At 37.5% G+C, this 25,613-nt stretch overlaps 1 protein-coding gene across 4 annotated transcripts in view; it reads left to right on the top strand.

The window, feature by feature from the left end:
* The first annotated feature begins 10,509 nt into the window (after positions 1-10,509).
* Positions 10,510-25,613, top strand: part of Ptprz1 (protein tyrosine phosphatase receptor type Z1) — a 172,661-nt gene continuing 157,557 nt past the window's right edge. Inside the window, exon 1 of one of the 4 annotated variants that reach the window (XM_047560614.1) lies at positions 10,510-11,006. In XM_047560614.1, coding sequence (XP_047416570.1) covers positions 10,949-11,006 — 58 coding nt within the window. In that variant the 5' untranslated portion in view covers positions 10,510-10,948. The remainder of the gene's footprint in view (positions 11,007-25,613) is intronic. The other 3 variants (XM_047560613.1, XM_047560616.1, XM_047560615.1) reach the window with 3 other exon arrangements.

Raw genomic sequence — 25,613 nt, 5'->3', positions numbered from 1 at the left:
TATTTGGTGAATTTTATAATCATTACAGTCTAGCTATATGGTGACTTTTTGCACCAATTCAGGAAGGAACTCAAGGTGCTCATTTGAATTTTAAAAGGAGTGGATTCCATGAAGCTGAAACCCTGAAAGTCCACTTGGGCTTCATGTATCAATTCTTTCACTGGCTGGCCACCTCAAGGGTCAGCTGTGAGACCACTTTGGAGACAGTCATACCATGCAACCTTTCCCTGGGAAGGTCACATTTCTTTCGACTCAACTCTCTTATATTGATTTCCTAAATTCATTGAGGGATTATGTCCTAAAATATCTCTACTTGGTAATTAAATAGAAACACAAACCAGAAATCCTTCTCAGGCTCATAATAATCTTTTTGGGCAGTCAGCACATTTGAATTTTCAGGATGGTGTTTATTTCTCACATTACATGCTGTTTTTGTAACTAATATTTGACAACAAGTCAGCTTTGTAAAATGTACTATGTTTTGGGAAAGAAAAGTAAGCACAAGTTCTAACCACACGAGTCACCTTTTCTGAGTCTAGCAAGGAATTAATTGGTGTTGAATCTCCTAAGTGTCCTCAAGGAGAGACAGCGTAGATAATATTCTGTGAGAACTGGTACACCACTATCTGGGTTCACACCCTAGTCTGTCACTTACAATATATGTGACATTATTCTGCCTGCTCCTCTGTGAGATTGGGAAGATTGTAATGGGAACAAATTCAAAGCTTTGCTCTGAGGATTGAACAATTACATGTAAAGCCTTAAGAACAACACTTGGCGCCTAATAGGTGCCATGTAAATGTGGTCATAATCACTGCTATGATGGAAGGAGATAAAGTAGAAAGTCAATAATTAGTTTTCTGGAAACTTGCTTTTCAATTGTACATTCTTTGAGTTATAGCCTTTCTTAAGAGAGTAATGAGCAAACCTTCTAGGGTGTAGGCCTCCTCTGCTTTTGCTTCTATTTTTAGATATAGGAGAAGCTATCTGGAAATGATGTAGGAAAAGGGGATGCTTGGGGAAAATGGCCAGTAGCCAATATAGAGGTTTTGCAAAATCCCCCAAATAGAAATGTTTCTCAGCTCTCAAAATTTAAAACAACTGAAGGTCAAATACAGCTGCTGAAAACTTCAAGGAAAGTTTGAAGTCTCCAAGTCTTGGTGGTCTTCTGCATGAATGAAATCAGGGAGTAAAAACTAATTGTGAAGAGAAGCATAGAAAATCACAATAGGCCAAGAATAGACTGGAGGTGTTCTAGGATGCTTGTTAGCCCAAGTTGTCTGTTAAGGAACTGCAAACTCAAAAGTCACCAAATTAGCTCCAAGTAAAGGCAAATGGGTTATGAACTGTCTAAGTTTGTTATCAAAAACCTGCCTGCTAAGGGAAAAGGGATGCCTCCACAGTTTTAATATCTAAGCATCCAGAAACTGTCAGAAACATCAAAGATGCTAATTGGAACTTAGAACAAGAGAAGTAGCTGGTGTTGCTTTGATAGTTGCACTCCCTCCATGTGTTAGTTCATGTATGTGAATACATGCTAAGCAATGAACCTAAGCCAGATCCATCAATTATGTAAAGAAATGTAAGAAATCCTGTGGGATTTAAGAATAAGCTGTAGGATTTGGTGACTGTTTGATGGGAATGATGGAAAAAGATGTACCAAGGAAATGTCAGGTTTTGTGGACTACCTAAAGCATCAGTTTTTGAGGAATGATGAGGTTTTAGTTTCGGGTACAATGCACATGTAGAACCGTCAAAAGGCAATATTTTTACCTATTCAAGACCACTACTGGGGCCTGGGTAATAACTCAGTGGTAGGGCACCTGCCTAGCATGCATGAGGACCTTGGGTCAATCACCAACATCATTAAAAATAACTATTAAGAACTATTAATGTAATGAAGGAGGTAGAAACCTAATTTTAGTGTTTTGAAGAGGTAATAGGAGATGAAGAAGTGGACATAGGCTTATAGTTTATTTTTAAAAGACAATTGTAAAAGAAGATGTCTCTGGGGCTATATTTTAATGAGACATGGGGTCAAGAGAGGATTTTTGTGGGAAGGGCATACTGGGAATTGAACCCAGGAATGCTTAACAACTAAGCCACAACCCCAGTCCATTTTTGTTTTTTCTTTTGAAACAGGGTCTCACTAAGTTGCTTATGGCCTCGCTTAGTTGTTAAAGCTGACTTTGAATTGACCATCCTTCTGTCTCAGCCTCCCAAGTCACTGGAGTTATAGGGGTATGCTACCACACTGGCAAGAGAGACATTTTGAATTGAAAAAGATTGAGAAAGTTTGATGAGAAAAATAAAGAGGGAGTAGGAGATTCAGAGAACTGATGAAACATGGACTCCAAAAGAGGGAATTCAGAAGAAGAAGAATGAACATAAAGCAAAAGAAAGATCTCATCCTCTAGGGTTGGAAGAAAACAGTTCTTTCTTAAGTAGAGGGAAGCAATTTGTTCTGAGTTCCTAAATCAAATGGGTGGTAGAGGATATTTTGGCTAAATATAAAGGTGAACATCTGGTTTTCAATGTGTTCAAAAATATAATGCTTCATCTACTAGGGTGCTTGTGAGTTATCTTGGACTGAAGATAGGCAAAAAAAAAAATCTAAATGACCATTTATTAGAAATGTTTGTACTTTTGAAATAGAACTCATTTCAATGATCCAATCCAATGCTGACACTCTAATTTGCACAACTTGTGTTATACATCTTCCTGTTTTAAGTATTGTGGAGAATTTTTAAAGTCCTAGAGAGCAAGTAGATAATGATGTTTAAATTAAGCTTAGAGGAAGAGCATGATTCTTCCATTGTGTTCCATGGGAGAGATGGTCTTGGGGTGAAGAGAAAGGAGAAGATGTGTAGAAGTGGAAATATGATCACTAGCTTATGACCAACGCCATCTCCCCATTCCAATAACACTATTCTCTTAGAACAGTTACTTTAGTACAACCAACAATGAACACACTGCTGGCTTATATATTCCTCAAATAAGGACTCCCATTATAGGACCCAATTAATGCTTTTTGCCTATACTTTGGAATCTTTAGAAACAACCACTTATACAGGTTCCTGGGTAATATGTATTAGATATTTATTTTAGAAAGATTATTTTGAATTTGAACATCTATAAAGCATAAATATTAATGGCATGGTACACTAGTAAGAAGGCAGATGCAAAGTTCAATTCAAGAGGGACAGTGCCAGAAACAAGTGAATGAAAGATGGAAGGAAGTGAGTCATATCTGAGAATAGACATGTTCAAAATCATGAGCAACTTTTCTAAGGAAACAGCATGGATCTAGTATGGATAACCCAAGATGGCTCCTAATAATCAATAAGTTCTTACCTAAGTGATCATGAATTAGTCATTTAACACAATATTTTAGGAGCAGCAAAAATTTATTTGGTAAGATCAAGAAATCACCAAAGGAAAATTGTCTGTAGAGTAGTTGATGAAGCAAGTTAGACAGTTCAACAACTTTTCAAAGAAGGACTCTGTAGTTTGTAGATAGAGAAAAAGGTACAGATATGTGGATATACATACAGAAAAAGGCAAACAAGAGAGAATTATACAGGCAAATTGTTAACAGGAACATATGAATAAAGAATACACAGCAATTCTTTGTACTATTTCTATAAATTTTCACTAAGTACGAAATTATTTCAAAATGAAAGCTAAAAAAATCAAAATTGGAACAAAAATTCAATTAAAAATAGGGAAAAGATCTGCACAGACACCTCACCAAAGAAAACATACAGATGACAAATAAGCATATGAGCATATGCTCAATGTCATATCATATGTCATTAGCAAATTAAAAATCGAAACAATGATGAAAATCATTGCATACCTATTAGAATTGTCTAAATTCAAAACACTGACAATATCAAATGCTGATGAGGTTATAGAGTAACAGGAACTTTTATTTATTGCTAGTGAGAATGCAGGGTGGTACAATCATTTAGAAGCTAATTTGGCAGCTTTTTAAAAAACTAAACATACTCTCATCGGATGATCCAGCAATCCCCAACCATTGTATTTACTCAAATGAGTTGAAAATTGATGTCCACATGAAAACTGAATATAGATGTTTATAGTCACTTTATTCATAAGTACTAAAATTAGAAACAATCAAGATGTCCTTCCGCAAGGAAATGGACAAATAAATTGTGATGCATCTAGATAATGGGACATCATGCAATGATAGAAAGAAATGGGTGATCAAGTCATGAAAAGACGTGAACAAATTTTAACTGCATGTTACTAAGAGAAAGAAGGTCAATTTTAAAAGAGTATATATAGTATCATTTTCAACTATATGACATTTTGAGAAAGGTAAAGCTATGAAGACAATAAAAAAATCAGTGGTTGCTAGAGGCTAGTGGGGAGGGAGAGATGAATAGGCAAAGCACAGGGGATTTTGGGATGGTGAAATTATTCTATGATACTATGATAGTAGATATATGTCATCATACATTTTTCCAAATGCATGTGGTATACAGCACCGAGTCAATCTTAATGTAAACTATGGATATGGAGTTAAAAAAAAACAAAAAACTGTGTCCATGTACGATTCTCAACTATAGCAAAGGTACCCTTCTGACGTGGGATGTTAATAATGGGCAAGGCTGTGCCCCTATACCAGGAAGGAAGACATGAGTCTCTGTACTTTACACTCAATTTTGCTGTGAACTTAAAACTTTCAAAAAAATAAAGTCTACTGAAAAAAAAAATTCAAAAGTACTTTAAAATAGGTTAATCAAACAAAAACCTTAGTTCAAGATAAAGAAAGTCTCAAAAAGACTGTTAATGTCCTTAATTTAAATAATATATTAAAATGGACAAGTCTACAAGAAAAAGAAAAATTTCAAATCCGGATAACTTCATAATACATCAAACACTTAAGAGACTTGCTATGCACAGAATGCTTGTGCCCCACCTGACCCCCCCAAATTCATAGTTTGAAACTTAATCCCCAATGTGGTAGTTTTGAAGGTGGAGCTTTGGGAGGTAACTAGGTCATGAGCACAGATTCTTCACGAATGGAATGAGTGTCCTTCTGAATTAGGCCACGGAGAGTTGCTTTATCTTTCCACCACATGAGATGACAGCAGGAAGTTACCCATTTATGAACCAGAAATTTAGTCCTCACCAGACTCCTTCATCTTGGACTTCCAGCCTCCAGAACTGCAAGAAATAGATTTCTGTTGATTATAAGCCAGTCTACCATGTAGACCACACTTAGGATCTTTGTTATGATGACATGATTTCTTTCTTTTTTTAATTTTTTTTATTTTTACAGACTGCATTTTGATTCATTGTACACAAATGGGGTACAACTTTTCATTTCTATGGTTGTACATGATGTAGATTCATACCATTTGTGTAATCATACATGTACATAGAGTAATGATGTCTGTCTCATTCCATCTTTCATACTCCTGCCCCTCCTCCCTCTCATTTCCCTCTATGTAATCTAAAGTTCCTTCATTCTTCTCTCACCCTCTACCCCCATTATGTATCATCATCCACTTTATCAGAGAAAACATTCGGCCTTTGGTTTTTTGGGGATTGGCTTATTTCATTTAGCATGATATTCTCCAATTCCATCCATTTACCTGCAAATGCCATAATTTTATTCTTCTTTATGACTGAATAATATTCCATTGTGTATATATACCACAGTTTCTTTATCCATTCATTTGTTGAAGGGCATCTAGGCTGATTCCACAATCTAGCTTTTGTGAATTGAGTTGCTATAAACATTGACGTGGCTATATTACTGTTGGTGCTAATTTTAAGTCCTTTGAATATAAACCGAGGAATATATGAAAACGTATTCAACATCTCTAGTAGCTAGAGAAATGCAAATTAAAACAACTCTAAGATGTCATCTTACTCCAATTAGAATGGCTATTATCAAGAACACAAGCAATAATAAGTATTGGTGAGGATGTGGGGAAAAAGGCACACTTGTACATTGCTGGTGGGAATGCAAATTGGTGCAGCCACTCCGGAAAGCAGTATGGAGATTCCTCAGAAGACTTGGAATGGACCCACCTTTTGACCCAGTTAACCCACTCCTCGGTTTATACCTAAAGGACATGATTTCTTTTTAAGAGAGAAAAACTATCCATTAAGTAACATTCATCCACAGATATTTTTCAAAGTCTATGGGTTTTTTTTTAAACCAAATTTTAAGTTTAAAATATGTAAAAGATTATTCTATTGATACTCAGAGGAAAAATCATCCTGATTTTCATACTACACCAAATATCCTGACATGGAAACAAGGATCTTTCTGTGCTCTTTATAATACAATTTTGTCACTGAATTATGTAGTTGGAATATAATAAGTTTAAATTATCTTATAGTGAATCATGACAAGACACTAAAAGGTTAAGTATGTACCAAGCTGTGGTTTTCCTCTCAAACATAATTATATCTCCTTCAGATGGACTCAGGGTGCCACAGCCTTCTCAGCTCTGGAGCTATCAATGAGAACCCTCTGACCTGTTTTATGCCTGACACAGAAAAAGACAGTTAGAAATAAAGATGCAAAGTTCAGGGAGGTATGAATGAATTTCTTCTTAGTAGAAAATGCCTAGTAGGACAAAACCAGATAAAATATTTGACTATGCTTCAGAAAGTAAAAATTACTCTTTAGTCTTTTCCAAGAGTTCACACAAGAATTCTAAGTAGGTGCCATGGTGTCAATCAGATGTGAATAAAATTTGGAAGATGCAAAATACAAGATAAATCATTCCTCACCATCTAAAATATGCAGTGTCCTGTAAAATGAGATCTAGTTCTGACAAACACCTTCCAATTGCAAAATCCATTTTTTACTTCTAAAGAAATAAACTATAAACTATAAACATTTAATTGATTCAATTTAGTGACTTTTGCCCAAATGTATATTTTTAGTAACCACTACTAAGATTATGTCAATATTTTTAAAAAGTTTTTTGGTGCATGGTAATTATCCATAATAGTTTTATTTATTTTGCCATAGCATAATCAAATGTTTTTCAATGACAATAGATTAAAAAAAATTATCAGAGTCAAATAGGACCAACGATTTTTATCATAGTATAAGAAACTCAGATATTTTTCTTCCTCTTTTATTCCATATTTTATGCGGTCACTTTACAATATTCTGTAGCCTTATAATACTACCACTGAATTTAAGAGTCAAACAGAGTAAATATGTGTATCTACCTGTATTCATGTTAGAGATGTTCTAGAAATAATGTGTGGAGTAAGAAAGCTTATGAGAATACACAGACATTTCATAATTACAAATGACCAACTCTAATTCAGACAATTCACAGATACACCAAAGAAGAACTGCCAGATTTAGCAAATAAAAAGAGTACCCACTTAAATTCAAATTTCAGTAAACAATGGATTTTATTTAAATATAAGCAAGCCCCAAGTATTGCATGGGAGTGCACTAAATACTGTTTTGTATTAAACATTTTTCTCTATACTAAAAATTATCCATTGAATTTAGTAATTACAAAATTATTTATTGGTTATTAGATATTTAAATTTAACTGAGTATCCTCTATTTTAATTACCAGTTCTATGCAAAGACATTTTGTAGCAGTAATGTCTTTTCCTCCTATTACACTGCATGTCCCTGTATGGTAGGGATAGTGTAATGCATACTTAAGCTGTGCATGATAATGGACACACACAGAAATGTGTTGGGTAAACAAATGAATCTAAAGAATAAATTTTAAAGAACCTCAAATCTATTCTATCTATGAACATTTTGAGTTTTGAAAGTTCCGTCAAATCCTGTTATTAAACCATTTTTTACCTCCAGAAATATTCCTTACCTTTGTGTATCTGATGTAATCAGTTCTTTTTTGTTTAAACTTTTCATATTAAATGGTAAATTATACATCCTGAGAACAATAATACTCCAGAGCTTTGTCTTTTACATGAGTTTGAATTTATAAAATGCTCCAGGATGGTATACAGATGAGAAGCAAATGAATCTAATTCACCAAGGTAAGGTATTACTTTATATAAATGCACTATCTCTCCCTCTGTCTACATATACATATACACACATATTCAGACTCTAAATGAAGGCATCTGGTTTTGCAGGTTTATAACTTCTACTCACAAGAGCTAATGTAAACTGATTAGGTAACACATCTCAAAAATGACCATGGCCCCAATAAAATTGTGAAATGTGAGATTAGGTACCTTTTTGATATTCCCACCTTTCTTATGACTCCTTTTCTTCCCCACACCTGGGCTGTTTCAGTGACCTATTTTCCAAGGACCTCAACCTTGCACACTACTCCTCAGGACTATCAGAATCACATCAGCTGGTCCTCCAGGTCAGTTTTCCATTACTCTCACAGAGTCTCATAGGATTGGTTGCCATCATTCCCTGTACAAACCTTAATAGGAAGGTGATTGCTACCTCAAGGTGACTTTTGTGCTTTCCCAGGTAGATGATGATAATCTTAACTCAGAACCAAATTAGCAGAGGCCATAGATTCATTGCCGTCTTTATTAAGGAAAATTTTAACAATGCCTTTGTTTGATGATCTAACTCTAAAGAATGAATAGTAATGTGACTTACTAGGTAGCTGAGAAAGAATGGATTTTTAATATTGAAATTAAATCATTCTCATAAATAAGCTGGTGAAGAAGCCTTGATAATTAGGACCTGGAAAAATCATACATTCCCCTGAGCAAACAGCTTCTTCTGAAGAGTTGAAGTTCTTTATAAAGTTTCTTTCATATTGCCTTACATATTTCCTTAGTTTCCTTAGTATTTATCATCCTGCTGAAGCAACTTAGTAGTTCAGGTATAGGCTGCTCCACTAGGAAATCAGTGTTTGCCATAATATGAACCCTTTTAATCTGATCAAATTTAATTTGTACTGTTTTTAAAATAACGAATGACCTCTGCTTCTTTCATTCTTGTCCCCACCTGCTTTGACATCAATTTGTCCTGCTAGTTCTTTTTTCATAAATACATACATCTAGGAAATCTTCCCTGACTTCTCTAGTCCACATTCAATAAAACACCTTGTCTGAACTCAGTGCATTTTATATGCACACTTCTTGTTACCCTTGTGAAAATGACTCAAATTTTTCTTCCTATGTGGAAACTCATATGAGCAATTGTCAATTTCTATTATATTTCTTGTAAAAGTTGTAGCATTTCCATTTCTATTCATGGGCAGAATAAGATTGAGGGTCAACTTCTTAATATTGATATACATTTCTGAATAAAAACTATAGTTTCAAAATCTGTTCTTGCTCGACTGCAGTCAATTCCTGAAGCATTAGCAAGCTACATCATTATCTCTGCACATTTAGCCAAGTGTTCAGAGGCTGTGGGAATTCGTAAAAACTGGCAGTAGCAGCTGAAATACATTTGAAACCCGATTTCGTATGCAATAAGTATTCTTTCAATTTTGTAAAACTGGAATACCATATTTTTGACATGAGACCAGAACACTGGAGTACATACCTTACAGATACCTACATCAAACTGTTACTAAGAACACAATGTATGTTTCCACAACTTGGTTTTCTGTGTCTTTTATCACACTCCTAAAGGGTTCTAAAACAGGTATGTTATAAGTTGAAAATGTATTGATAACTGAAGTATATCAATAGGTGAAAAATCTTACAAATTTTCAGTATTGACGTTCTTGGAGGATACCACCAATTCTTATGATCATTCCTTTAGGCTTCAATTCCTTTCCACAAACACCTACTGACTTCTTTTCCCACTCTTCTAGAAACTGTGGTTATAATACTACAGGCAAACTCCCTAACATCAAGGCTCTTGTAGTCTACTTACAAACACAAACGCCACCATAGAAACAAGCACATACAGGGTGGCATTTCCAGCTCTGAGGCAGCAGAAGAAGCCGTGTATTATATTTCTTTTGTATACTCTTCAATCAGGCAATTAAAAATCTTCCCTTACGAACCCGTGCGAGGAGGCACTGGGTAGTTCTGTCCAGCAAGACCACTACAGTGTTGAAACGTCCCCAGCAGCTGTGCACAGCAGGACAGTTTGATTGGGGTCTAGGGAAAGGGCAGTCAGACTGGTCACAATCAGAGCTGGAGATTATTTGCAGTAAACGGCCCTGGAGGCAATGGGGTCTGGAACTACTTGAGCTATTTGAAAAATGGAAAGGGGAGGAGAACCCAGTTTACCCAGGCGCCCCCACCACTTTCTGATTGGACCCACTTAGCATCTGCAGAGAGGACAACAATAAAATGAAAAATATTCCCAGGGGTGAAGTCCAAAGGTCAACCTCTGGCTGTGCGGGACAATAGGGGTCTGGCCTCCTCTTCTCTTCCTAAGGGATGAAGGAGTCTTAATGAAGAGACGTTTTCTCCGCGAAGATTCTAAACCCCAGCAGGTTCCACTAACTCCAGGGCAGCGAAACCACTGGCCGCAGACAGGGGGAGGGGCGTCGGTCTGTGAATCGCAACTCTGGGATCCCGACCCTGAGCGGCAGCCGCGCCCCTCCGCCCTCCGCGCGCGACCCGGGGTGCGCTGCACGCTCCCTGCGCCGCGGTCCTGCGCCCCCGCCCCCACCGGGCGCCGCGGCGCGCACCGCCGGCCCGAGCGCGCACCCGCACTCAGAGCTGCTGCGCTCCGAGCGCTCAGACCGCGGCCGCCGCAACCCGCGACCGAGGCAAACTCCCGCCCGCCAGCCCTGCCGGCGACATGCGCCTGGGCTAGTGGCTGCTGGTCCCCCGCGCCACCACGCGTCTTTTTCCCTCTGGACCCTCTTTCTGTTTCTCTCTCGCGCACACGCACACGCAGTCTCCCATCAGTCCGGACCCTGGAGGATAAAACAAGACCACTGCTCCGCGCCCCCGCCCTCTCCACCCCAGCAGCAGAGGAACCGCGCGCTGAGGGGCGCCGGACCGTCTGGAAATGCTAATCCTAAAGCGATTCCTCGCTTGCTTTCAGCTGCTCTGTGTCTGCCGCCTGGGTGAGTGATAAGACCGCGGTGGGGTTCCATCTCCGGCCCGGTGGGACGCGGGTGGGGGGACGTCAGAGTATCCCATACTCGCTGCCGCCGCCATCTAGAGCAAGAGGAGAACGGGGACCGTCACCTCGCATCCCGCGGTGCTGGCGGTGGCAGGACGGATGTCAGCTGCGCGGGGCACGCGCCCCCTCCCCGGCTCCTGCCTCCCGCACCTTCCCTCTGCCCGCGGGGATGCGACTCAGGACCCTGGAAAAGAGGGTGCGTTGTTGTGGCCCCTGCCCCCGCCGCTCTCGTCCCTCCTTTGCAAAGTGTGGACCGAGCCTCTTAGATACACAGGAGACAAATAAGTGAGCAGAAATACCACCGTGCCGAGGGGCTACGTACTGTTTGCGTTTTGCGGTTCATTTTTATGCCACGGGTATTATGGACTTAAATGGAAGATACACGTGTCTGTCGTGCATTTCACACACACACCTGAAAGGGAGTACTCAGAGAACAAGCACCGACCTGACTGTTCAGTGTTTTTAATACTTTCAATTTAGTCACATTCAAGTCTGGGCAGTCACTTAGAACAAAAAAAGTTTCAATAAAAATATCAGCATTCTGCCCCTGCTGCCAAAGTCAGAGGAGAACTGCAGGTTGATGGATTTGTACATGGATTCGACTTTTATCACCGCCTTCCACTGGTACTGCTTTCCGAAATAGCCAATTTGAATATTTGCTTGGGAAGCAGAATTAGGTTTTCCTGTCATTTTGCAGAATAATCGTAAGACTGGATTTTTGCATGTTAATTTTTTTTTTCCTTTATGAGGATATTGAGACAGGATGGAATGTAACATATGGTTTGGAGGCATTAACCTGAAAATTACAAAATGCCTCGGTTTGTGGGCACACACATTTAACTCCTTTTAGTCAGATAATCCCGCTTTTTAAATTTTAGATTGTTCATAATAAAGACGATATTAAGCCTGCGTTTTCATCCGATGGAGATGAAAACACAGTGACCTTTACAAATTATTTTCAAGATCTGTCTAATAAGAAATGCATTGCAAATATGGGGGTGACTGCCCAAACCCCACTACATTCATTGACATAATTTAGATTCCAAAAGCTTTCTGAAAGTGCTCAGGGGTGATGCTGTGCACACAGTTGACATATAAGATTTGCAGGGGAATCTTAGTTCCTGGTGACTCTAAAACCTTAAGGTTGATTCTGGAAAGGGGAAGACGATTTTTAAAAGTGCTGTGATCTTTGAATACACACCTGTTGAATTTACATTTCTACATTTTTGTTTTGGATCTCTTTTAACAACAGAGTCAGATCCTTTGGATATTTGAATTATTATTTGAATAAATCGCATAGTATTAAGGAAAGAAACTAAAGTACTGCTTTGTACCTCACCCAAACCACATGCTGAGTATACTGTGAACTTTTCAAAATTGAGATAAAATTCACTTGTCAATTTGTCTTTTTAAAGTATACAAGTCAGTGGTTAATTCAGCTACACAACTATTATTAATATCTAATTCCAAAGCATTCTAATGATCTTCCAAAGAAACTCCATGCTCATTAGCTGTCATTTTCCATTCCTTGTGACACTGGCTCCTGCCAGCCACTAATCTACTTGCTGTCTCTATAGTTTTGCCTTCTGGACATTTCATACAAATAGAATTGTGCAAAATGTGGCCTTTTCTATCTTGCTTCAACCACTTAGTATAATGTTTTCAAGATTCATCTGTGTTATAGCATGTATCAGTAATTCATTCTTCTTTATGGCTGAGTAATATTCCATTATGTGACTATACCACCTTTGCAAAGGTTTTTTTTTCCCCTCAGAAAAGCATTATTATTATTATTTGTAGTGTGTTTTAATTATATAGATTTGAGTTTATTGGACATTTTCCTTAACTCTTTGATAATATAAAATTTTAGGTTAAAGTATTCAATTCCCTGTTGAAGATGTTCATCCCAAACTTATATAATGACATTGAATGTAAGCTTCTATTAGAACTCAAAGTGGTTTTTTGTTTGTTTGTTTGTTTGTTTGTTTTTTTGAGACTACAAGATGACTACTTTGTATTCCTCACCATTTTAACAAAGTTGACTTTTCACACTGTTGCCAACAGACCTGGAGGCCTTGGCAATCTTAAATGGGATGAATATATTGATCTTGGGGTACAGTGTTTCAGAAAATGAAGCACATTGTCTATAAATTCAGTCTCCGCTTCAATTATGTTTTCCTTAACGCCTATTTTTGTGTTTGTAGATGTATTTATTCCTCATCTTCATTGTCCTTAGAGTCATCTAGCCTGGCACTTGTAATGGGTGCTCACTTAAAGTCAGAGAACTGACTGGGGCTCACTGTGCAGGGTGATAGCTCTGATCCAATTTGAGCATTAGTCTGCATTCTTACCATTATCCAGGAAGGAGCTGTAGGTGTTTGTTGTTGCAATTAAGAATGCCTGAGTGGTCAAGACAGCATCACTTTCTGCACCCAAAGTGTCCTGATGGTTTGAATTGAGCAGGTAGTTGGCACTGCTTCTTTGAAACAACTGTCTAGGCAGAAAATTTATCGTCAGAGTGAATGGACTGAAACAGATATTTCCCTGACCACAGAACAGGTGTATCTTATGGGAAAATCTGCAGTGGCTTTCCTGTAAGGAAGCTTAACAGTGAGTCACAGAGGAGAGCAGGTGTTTTGAAAGCTTTTAAGGAATCATTTCTTTCCATTAATGAGAACTCAGGATCTTTGACTTAAGTGACTTATAGTACTATAAGTTACTTTAAATTCAGATATTTAAGTATTGTTATTAAATATGTAATGAATCAGATCCCAATTTTTTAGTCGCATATTTGGGAGCCATACCAAATACAAATTGTCTCTAATACTTCTACAAGATTTAATAACTTCATTTAGCTTTGATATGGAGTCAGTGGAATTCAACAGGTTGTGATTCTCAGCTTGGTCATTTTTCCTCCAAAATTGTCACAAATATAAAGTGTTTATCCTCAATTCCCAATAACTAGTCCCCATTCAGAAAATTAATTTGCTTTTGATTAGGACAGTAGCAATTTTCTTCATTTCATTTCTTCCTCCTTATTATGCAGACTGTAGTTGCTTCCACTCAAGGAAGTTTGCCAAGATAAATCATTCCATTGATGAGTTCACTTCTGTTCTCATATCTGCACTAGAGCTTAAGAATCTTGCTTAAAATTTTATGTTCTGGGAATTTTGCTTCTGGAAAAATCTTGGGTTCCCTCCGCACCCCAGGAAGCATGAGCTGTGTTTCCCCAGTGCCCTTACTCTAAAATGATCTGAGTTCTGTCTAACCTGAGAGCTTTGCTTGTTGTGCCTTTCTCAGCTCCTCAGACTATAGCATGGAAATGGAGCCCCCTAAGTCAGATGAAGAAAATGGGCTTGTGCTTTATTTCCAGTTACCATCTACTCCAGTATTTATCCAGCGCAGTCCCAAGACTAAACAGTTTCTATCCATTTTATCATTCCATTCGCCCCCAAAAGTACTTTGAGTCAGGAGATTTGTACACGAGGAAACAGGCACAGAGACGTGAAATGACATACTTAACATCACACAGCCAATGTCAATCTGAATATTCCTTCTGACCCAGAACCTGAGGCTTTGTCTATTTTCATCTCCAGGTCAGCTTCCTGTTAGGAATTACAAACCTGTTTACACAGGATGTGATGCTGCCTTTTTTCCACAGTCCTGATTGCTTTCTTAACGGAGCCCCTTTGTGACTTTTCCCATGTGAGCCCTATTAATTTTTTTTTCCTTTTCAAAAATTCAAGGCATAATTTACCTTGTTTTTCAGTATACTGGTTGAAGGTTTTGACAAATGCTTACGGTCTTTTCCGAACCCCCACGGTCCAGACATAAAACAGTCCCATGGGTGCTACTTTACTCATCTGTTGCCTGTTTACCAAATGCTGACATCTACCAGGTACCTTGCTGCAGGCACTTATTTAGCAGTGCATAAACATGGAGTGCTGTATATGTGATGCCTGCGATCCAGCCAATCTGATCCAGTCCCCAAACTGAAGATCTTCCTTAAATCTCACTTAAAATACTTTCTCAGTTCACAACTACTTGAGGATAACCATCTTTTCCAAATATCTCTCAATGTGTTAAAAGTGTTAACTCTCAAATATTTTAAAATGCTTCCCACTCCATCAAGAATGACACTGGTAAATGAGCCAATTTAAATAAGATGTGTATATATGTACATATATATGTGTGTGTGTATATATATATATATATATATATATATATATATATATTTCAATTGTGCTTTAACTTTAAATGTCTTATTGGAAGTAATCCCTAGAAGGAACTTTAGGTTACAGAAGGAAACCAATTTCCATCTGTATTTGTAATCTTCAGAGATATGTATAGCATATCATAGTAGGCATGAAGGGAAAAATTATCTTATTCTTTTTTTCACAATCCTAAAATCTTCAGTTTTAAAATGATGTTCTCTAGTACCATAACCACTAGGTTTGTGTGGCAATTTAATTCAAAATGTATAAAAATAAAATAATTCACTTCTTTTATCACCCCAGTTACAATTTCAGGGCTCAGTAGACCACGTAGCTATGGTAGGTGCTGGAAGGAGCAGAGCAGATGTAGAGCATTTCCATTACTCAGAAGGTGTTGCTGTTTGAGGACAACAGCAGCAATGGCAGCAGCAACAGCAACAACAACAAAAGCTGACAAAGGGATGAATAGCAGCACTCATGAGAAGTCCACACAACTGGAAAAAATTCTAAAGTCATTGAAATTATTTGAAGTGTTGAAGCATGGGGGTTATTTTTGGCTTATGTCGTGTTAGCCATACAAACATCATAGAAACATGGTGGCCATTGATAAAGCAGCAATAGGTGAAGAAAGTCTGTGGGCCACTTTGTAGCCTTTATAGTCTGTGGTTGAACAGCTGGTGGTTGGGAGTGAGTGATCTGTTCCCACAGCATATTTTCCATAATTTGTACTATTAGAACCCACTATATTGTGTTGCAATTCATCTGTTTGTCTCTCCCTACCCACTGACCAGCTCCATGAGAGCAAAGACTGATCTCATTTATTTTTGGCTTTTTGGACTTAGAACCCAGAAGCAGGTACTTAATAAATCCTTAAGGCATAAAGTCTTAGAAAGATCGTAGTATGAAGCTTCTTACACAGCATTAGCTTTTTGTTGTTGAGATTGGCCAGTGTCCGCTGATTTTTCTTTCTTTTGATACTAATCCCAATCCTAGAGTTTGCTCAGCATTTACTTTGAGCTGTCTTTAATGGCACTTCTGGCTCCAGAACTTCACTTTCATTGATTATCTCAGAAATACATATAAGCACCACCTAGATCCAGACACACCTGTGCATAACTGATACTGCAGGTGTAGTGGCAGTAGCGGTCTTGTGGGATCATTTAACTGTAGATGAGTTGTCCCAGTGCCTCTTGGTTATGTCCCGGGGTATCAGGGCATCAAGTCACAGGGTGCTTCTGTGCTGCTGGGGGAGGAGAGGGCAGTGGGCTGAAGAGTGGTCAGTAATGAGAAATGAAGCACCTTGAACCCGAGAAGACTGTATGGTCATTTCAAATCCACATGACTGGATAAGTCCTCTCTAGTCAAGGTGGCATGAGAGACAGCTTTGAAACCAGGCAAATGATGGAGAGTGCGGTTACGTCATGTAGATGCTCCTGCATTTAGAGTTTGTCTGTAGTTTCATCATTGATCCTAGAAATGATTGAGGTTCAGCACCTGCCTTAGCCCTGCACAGAGCAGAAGTTCAACAAATATTTGAATTGAGTTGAATTCAGTGGAATGGAGGCTGGGACAAGTTAGTCTCACAGGTGAAAAAAGCAGAAAAAAGGAGACATGCTCTTTTTGTTAGGATCTTTGCTTGATTTTCTTTTTATCAACCAGCCTACCTTCCTTCCTTTTTATTTATTTATTTATTTATTTATGTTAGTGTTTTGCTGTTTCCTCTTCCTTTTTATCTTCACTTCCATTGAGCATAAATTTAAGATAATGAAATAGTCTCCTCAGCATCTTGATGAAGAATTTGACAGGGAGGAGATGAATGCTATTTGATGTCATTATAGTAAAAATACTTTTAATGCATTAGTATAATTTGGAAGGCTTTGTAGTTAACATGATTTTTAAAGTATGTTTAACAGATGTTTCTGCTAAAAATTCCATTGGGCTAAAATAGCCTGGTTTTCCCTTTTTTCCCCCTTCTTTCTAATACTTGTCCACAGATATTAAAGTAAACTCAATTATTCAGGGTCCTGGAGGTTGTGAAATTTTTGGTCTTGTTCGATAATATGAGTTAATTTATGAATGCATTAAGAAGAGAGAAATTTTGTACAGTATAGTTCTTATATATTTTGGAAAAAATTATTAATAAGGAAGAAGAATTTTCTGTTAAAATATATATAATAATGACTAGGCTACAGATTCCTTTCCATTCTTGGAGAATCCTTCTGTCCTTCTCTCTGCCTTCTTTAGTACTTACTCCATAATTTTCTACTCTTTCACCGATCAGTACCGCACCCTGCTTATTTCTTTAATCCTGAAGCTCTAACATGTTTACCTAAAGATGGGTCTTGAACTGAACTTGAACTTTTCTCAGAACTGATTAACTCAGCACTGTGAGTAGGAATAAATGAAAATGGTGCTATTTTGACCTGATGTCTTTTAAGAGATTGTGGTCACAACTAGAGTCCTGAATTCATGCTCAGAAAATGCTGAGCAGATATAGGGAACTTTCTAGATTTTCTCCTGGCTTTCAATCATATTGTCATCTGATTATAAATTATTTCTATAATTGATTCTTTACCCACTTGTATCCTAACACATTTTCTTGAATAGGCTATCTAAATGTGTCTGCTGCCACACAGGTGTGGGTATCATAGAAGAACATGTGGGATTTTGCATCATGTTTGTTTCAGTTCACAGAAAGGTCGACAGCCTTTGACTTAGGTCAGGAGCTTTCAGTCTTGGCTGCATTTTGGACTTACCTGGTGTTATGGACTGAATGTGTGCATCCCTTCAGAAATCCATCTGTTGAACCCCTAACTGCCAATATGGTGATTTTGTGGGGTAAACACAGTTCTTGAGGGTGGAACTGTCATGAATTGGACTAGTGCCTTTAAAATAAGAGGATTAAACAAGAGCACTCTCTTTCTCCTTACAAGGACATGGGTATGAAGGCAAACCAAGAGGTGGGCCCTCACCAGAAATCAAATCTGCCAACCTTTGGGTCTTGAACTCTCCGGCCTTTAGAACTGTGATAAACAAGTCCATTGTCTCAGCCAACCGGTCTATGGTGTTTCGTTATAGCACCCTGAGTTAACTAATGCCCGTGAGTAACTTCTAAACTGTACTAATGTCCAGGTACCACATCAGGATGTCACAATGTGTGGGTCCTGGGCCCAGGCATGGATATTTTCTTAAAATTCCCCAAGTGATTACAGAATACAACCAGAGTTTAAAACCACAAATCTAGGTCAGCCTCATGGTACTACTAATCTTGGTTCATTTTTCTTAAGGTAGAGATATTGGCAAGTCTTATGCTATTTTAAAACAAAACCAGTGCCACAGGACAAAGGCCTTAGAAAACTTCCCATCCCTCTCTTCTCACTATAAGGCAATTTCAGTTTCTGAGCAACCCTAGAAGGAGGAGTATGGATGATAGTGGTTGTCCCCATAGTCTTTGCAAGCCAGACTTCAGAAGACCAGACCGTCTGGGAGCTGGTCCAGAGACTCAGGTGTATCAGCAGGTGGCAGGACAGGGGAAGTAGCCTTGGAGAGGGCTTTCAAGTGCCATTTATCAGAACACAGGGACATTAATGTCTTTCATTTTGTCAATAATACATATTATTACTATTCTCTTTTCTTGCTTCTTTTCTTTTTTTTTTTTCCCCTTCAAAATTTGTCAGAATTAGTTATTTCCTCCATAGGAAATAGATTCAAGATTTAGCTATGTATTTTTTCAATTCAGCCATTTTTATCTGTGTTGTTTCTTAAAGTTCCATTATTTTTCAGATCTAGGTTATTTGCTTGTATTATGTTTGAAAAGCACTAATAACTTGATTTAAAAGATAACAGTGAAGTTTTCTGGGTGTCCAAATATCCACTCTAATACCTTAATATTCAACAGTGACGATATTAATTCAGTGAATCTTTGTTGAGCATCTCATGGTAACTATTTCCCAAGGTACAATATTCCTGTACTGGTCTACTAAATCTTCACAAGAGAGAAAAATCCACACATAAGTAGCTCTCAAAGAGTTTGCAGGGTATGAGAGTATGAGTTGTGTGGGGTTATATTTAGTCTTAAATGCACTTTTGGACAAGTTTCTAGGAGGTGATGGGGTGGGTATATACTCTTCAAGGTAGATGGAGATGCCTCAGGGGTCACTGTGGGGCAAAGGGCATCGGGACTAAAAGGAGGAGATACAAGAAAACATGGATAAATAAAAGTCAGAATGTGGTGTCTGGAGGGAGGGAATAATTAATTAGAAGGGTGTGCGGTGGTCACAATCTCAAATAATAGGTATGATTTCCAATGACTGATAGAAGAGTTTGGAACTTGACATTTCTCTATTACTCAGTGGAAAATGATTGAAGTGTTCGGAGCAGTGAATTGGCTTTAGCAGATACCTTTATGTTAGGAGGATGATGCAGGTGTCAGAGTCTAGGGTGGATTGAACCAGAGAGAGACAAGGAATCAGAAGCTTGATTGAAAGACTGTTAGCTCATAGCAGTCACAGTGGAAACTTGAGAGATTATTTGGAGTATAATATGTCCTCTTTCGATACTACATTTATGTCCAAGTATTTTCAAATATACTACCCCACTTGATACATATATAGTTTGTGTAATTGATCAGACCTGATACCATTCTCTGAAGAATGAGGCTGGGCTGATCAGCAAGGAGGTGTCTTTTCTCGTCAGGTAAAGACTGTAGCAGGGAACAAGGAGAGTCTGAGAAACAAGCAGGAAGGAAGAATGGAGGTCACAAGTATGTACAGTTCTACAGAAGTTGGTAACTTGGAGGATAGAAAAGAAGAGGGAGAATTACAGGGGGGTGGCTTGAAGCCTGCTTATTTATTAAGTGGTAGAAATCTAAATTTGTAGGAATTAAAGTTAGACATTTCCTCTAACTCAGTATCTTGAATAGCAGTAAGAGGAAATGATGTTGCTTAAAATGATTTATTATAACTAAATCATAGTTATAATATGTTTATATATATTATATTATAATATGTTTATATATAATATGTTTTTAATATATTATAAATCATAGTTATAATATAAATCACAGTCATAAACTAAACTAAAACAAATTTCATTTTTTTTTTTTTTTGATGTAAAGATTTGAGCCAGGATAGGATTATCAAGTGCCCATCTCACAACTGTTTGTTTCATTCACCTTTAAAATCCTCGGGTTTGTATTTCCTACAATGAGCACACATGCTGTTGTGGCATTTCAGCCAGCAGTCTGCCAATACAGAGCCTCTCTTCATACCTGTGAGTTCAGATTGCTTATAACCTGTCCCATTCATATCTCATGAACTGGTATTTTTGTAAATGGCTTACAATTTGTGTTTTACATAAAAACAGTGCAATGGAAAATAATGCACAGATGAGGCTTACCAGATTTTCTAAAATTTGACTTTAACAACTTTTCTATTAATTTATGAAAATACTAGAGGATTTTGTTAACTACTGTGTATCCCTTAAGACAGATATGTTAAGGACACATGAAAAGGTGAAATAATGAATCTAATGGGACAAAGTGGGAACTGTCAAAGACTGAAATGTAAGCATATTTTATTAATTAATGAAAAAATATAGATTTATTGTGTGATAAAGAGTTGAATGCAAGACTTTTGTCTAATTAAATGTATGACTGACGGGGTTATCCTTTAGAAAGGTTTAGTTGCATTAAATTTCATTCAATGGCTTTCAGAGTGGAGAAATGACATATAATGCTTAGTCATCTAAATCCATTTATGTATGTTATAATTATTGATATGTGTATATATATAAATAAGGATATATGTATACATGTCCAAGTGAGTATGTATGATATATATCTGCTGCTTAAAACTGATATTGCTTTATTTGGAACATTAAAAGATTATATTCTTTGTTGGAGCTGGGGATGTGGCTCAGTGGTAAAGCACTAGCCTAGAAAGTGGAGCCCTGAGTTCAATTTGCCAAAAAAAAAAAAAAAAAAAGATTATCTTCTTTGTGAAAAGTATTAAGTTTAATTGCAGCACATTCCTGATTATTTTGAGCCAAACTTTTTCTTGTCTCCCGCATAAAGAAGGGTCAGGAAGAATACCTGCTTCTTCCTGTGACTTGAACACAGTGTTGTCTCTCTCCAAAGAAGTTGGGTCCAGTTTAGGCCAATGAGACTCAATTAGCAGATGTTCACTGAGTAGCTACTGTGTGTGTGACACTGCACTTGGACTTTAAGAAATACTTTTTGTCTCTGAGGAGTTAATGTGGTTATAGATATAAAATATACCCTGGTGGGAGCAGACCAGAATAGAGAATAACATAATGAATACTAGACGGGATTCAGTTTTTAAGTCATGGAAAGTCAGAAAAAAGGAGACACAAAATAAAGATATGAATTCATTTTTAAAAAGCTCCTGTTGGCATATAAGTAGCACTTTTTTCTTTTGAATGTGAACATTTGCTATTTAATTGAATTGATACAGTCCTTTTATATTCCTCCCATCTTTTTCTATATTCAAAAACAAAAACAAAACAAAACAAAAAACCTACATTACTTGCTTCAGATTATTTACTTAAGAAACTTGAATGCAGAATTTGGTTAGGGTTTACATCTCTATTCCAAAATGCCTTTAGTTCTCAATATCTCACCCTATTGCATTTAAAATAATCGTACAACTAGAAAAATCTATAAGCAACACATGCATGTTAAAATACTCGTGAATTTTCTGTTCAACACCTACTGCTAGGAAAATGTCACATAATTCCTGCAATTAAGCTTGTCCCAACTTGAGGCTTAATATTTGAAGGTGGCAGCTGCTATTTTGTGATAAAGCTAAATTTTTTGGTGATAAAATTTCAAAGAATGATTTAGTATACACATGATTCTGACTATTCTGAAGAATTTGAACATAGATGGCAATGCTGTCTGCAGGATAGATTCCTGTGAAGGAAGAGTAAAGAGTGAAATCGCTTTTAATTATCCAGAGTGGCTAGAGCACATTGGCCCTTAAGTCCTTTAACATACAGCACAGTCTGGGTAACATCCTCCCCACAAGAAATTATCCAGTGATTCTTCTGTCATGCCTGTGATTCCAACTTATTCTTATCTTAATTTGTCATTATTTTTTTTTAACTATTCAGTATTCTTGGCAGAAGAAATCAAGAAAACACAAGATGCTTCTATGTTCCTCAATAAATTATTCAAGATTTTATACCAACCCCTCTACCCATGGTAAAATGCCCATAGGAAAATCTTCCAGTTCCCTATTTGGAAGGAACTTTGCAAGATATCCTCTTTTTCTTCTTCCTTCACGGTTTTAAATTAGAATCCTACAGCATCTGTCAATTTGGAGAAAAAAAAACTACTCATTTCTACAAACATGACAAGTGATTAAGTTGTATTGGACTCCATGACATTCAGGCAAGTGAAGATAAAATATTCAGCCAGATAGTCTCTTTGAAATGATAACAGCCTGTAAACCTTTCCCTGTGAGGCAGGTTGGGTCTTCTGCTGGCAGAGTTTACTTCTATGCAGCAGGTTTTCACTTATAAATTGGGGACTGCTGGCTTTTTAGTGGGAGAAATTTTTATTTTTACTATAGTACACAGCCTGCTGGAGATTTGTTTGGGTGATTGCGCTGCTAGAGAAAACTCACTGAAAATAGGTCATCAAGAAAAGATTAATATGGGCTTTTTGTGTGGAAGTAATTATGCTTGATTATTGCATTCTGTTGCAATACAATATGCTGGATCACGCAGTTTCAATGAGAAATTATTAATATGTGCACTTCTAACCCTACTTAAGATTTTTCAACTGAGTTTAAGTTCCCACTGATTAACCCTCATGGGTTCCTTATACTCAGTAACAAAGAATGAGCAGCTTTTTTTTTTTTTTTAATGTTATCTGTGTGTTCTTCTTTATTCACCTGAAAATTCCATATACACATATTAATTGATCAAAACAAAGGTGGAAATTTCCATAGTATTAAATATCACGCACCCACTTGGCCATGAAAATAGCAACAAACCTGTATGCTATAAACCTAAGAAATCCTTCTCAGTCTGCTGGTACACAGTTCAGTAGACATCTTGCAGCCATTAATTGACATAAATTATTGCTTTTTCCTAGGGCAATGTTAAAAGACTTTGCTAGTTTAGGGCAGTGGATATTGGAATACTTGAAGGGACTTATGTCCTAGGAGAAGGACTTTCCTTTAACAGTACATTTTTCTAATTCTCAGAAAGAAATTCTTCTGCCACAGACCTCAATAATGAAATATAATAGCCATATGCAAGATTCAACCATGGAAATCTTTGAGAAAATAATGGATTGGATTTTAAGTTTATACTACTCATCCTTGGGAAGGGCACATAGGCTCATTTTGATATCATATGTCTCCCTTACCAGGTTATGTAAAGTGCTTCAGAACCTGATCTCAGGCAATCTGTCCAGCTTTCCTTGAACCTCCACACCACGTGTGCTCCTTCACTCTGACTCCAACTTTGCGTATATCTCTGGTGGCTGTTGGCCTCATGCATCCTGATTGTCTTAATTCCTCTGTGACACCTTCGTCTACACACGGCCACTCCTGCATCCATTCCCATCCCACCTATAATGGCAGCCCTCATTCTGCATTACTGTTGTTTCCAGGGCTTGTTCTTTCTTGAGGGAGTCTGAGCTCAAGATATTTAACTACTGAGCTATCAAGACTTGACCATATATTAGGTGCTTAGGAAATCCTTGTGGCATAAATGAGTGAAATTCCTTCCAAAGCAATCTCTTAAAATCAGGAAATATCTTAGGCTCTCTCCAGTCAAATGTTAAATGTGGTCACCACCTCGGCTCATTCAGCACACTCTTTAGCAGACTCAGAAACTTGGGATCACATTGGCAGCGTTGGGAATTAGAATTCAATTCACCCTCAAATTCACTCAATCCCTCTTATTTTTAAAAAGGTAAAGTAAAAGTAGGTCAATCAAATCACATTCTCATTTTACCGGGTCCAAGAGTCTATATAGATTTTGGACTGAATTGGCACACGATTGTGGACGACTTCCTCGGGGCTTTTACTCTTGGCATTCAGAGTTTTAAGAAAGAAAATTAAGTGAGTGGAATAGAGTACAATAGTGAATGCAGAAGAAGGGAAGAAAGATGACTGTGGCCAGAAACACGAGAGAAAGGGAACTATAAGTTTCTTTATTCTACGCAGCGGTGGGAGAATCTACTTTTTGGCCTGCACAGCGGATGCACCATTTCTTTGGGTAAGTTTTCCCTATGTTTCCTGTCAAGCCAGGGTTTTAGTGAAACAAAACGATACCGGATCCCTCTCGCTAACACCTCTTCATCCCTCCAACACCCCAGCCAGTGCCAGCCAAGAGCATTTCTCTCAGTTCCTTTTATCCCTTTTTACCAAGAACAAGATCTGAGATATGTGAGATCCTGTTCGATTCAAGCCTGGAGAAAGCGCCGTGTATTTCACAGCCATGGGTTACCTGATGCTGTCAATGGCTGTATTGTCAGCATTTTATCGTGAATCTAATGCTTTAACAGTTTCCAGCAGCATAAGAGATTAGTAGAGGAAAAGTTATTTTCCTTAGAACAGAGAGTCCGTGTTCTTGACACTTCTAAGTCTTGAAACATGTAAGTATATGTCAGAGTTATGCTCTGCCCTGTGTGGGAGGCTATGAGAAATGTTCTCAAACCAAACACTGTGTGTCAAGAATCAGTTTTTCCTCTTGGGGCTGCTGACATTGTTTATAGTAAAGCAGGAGAGTCCCTGGAAAGACAAGAAAACTAAGAGATTATGAAAAAATAGATGGTTAAAAATAAGAGTCTATCAAGATGGGGCAAATGTCTAATGGAGTACTGTAGAAGTAGGTGTTCTGTCCAGAAAAGATAGCAAGGACTGTAATGAGGCTAATATACAGATAGAAATTATTGATAGACTTCTGCAAACAACAGGAGTCTGTGAATAACAAGAACAACAATAAGAAAATGCAATTCGGAAAAACAGAAACTTATTGTTTCCTGATTAAAATGGGCAAAACATCCACTAAAACACACAGTCACTTAAACTGAAAAGAATAGTACTTTTAACTTAATATGAATTGGACTCATATTGGATTATCAATAGTTTTTGAAATTATTTTTAAATGTTTCTTTCAAACTGCCCAGGACAAAATGTAATCATTATAATTTAAGAAAAATAAGAACAAATAACCCATCAGAGGAAAATAATTATAATACTCAGATGCTTAATTAAGGAACATTGAAAAACAGACTGTTGAAGTACTGATGCTTGACAGAATATTAATTAGGTGATTAGAAGTTCAAAAACTATAAT

The sequence above is a fragment of the Sciurus carolinensis genome, chromosome 8, assembly GCF_902686445.1.
Source record: "Sciurus carolinensis chromosome 8, mSciCar1.2, whole genome shotgun sequence".
Classification (NCBI taxonomy): domain Eukaryota; kingdom Metazoa; phylum Chordata; class Mammalia; order Rodentia; family Sciuridae; genus Sciurus; species Sciurus carolinensis.
Note: the sequence above shows the minus strand (reverse complement) of the source record. Positions and strands in the feature narration are given on the sequence as shown.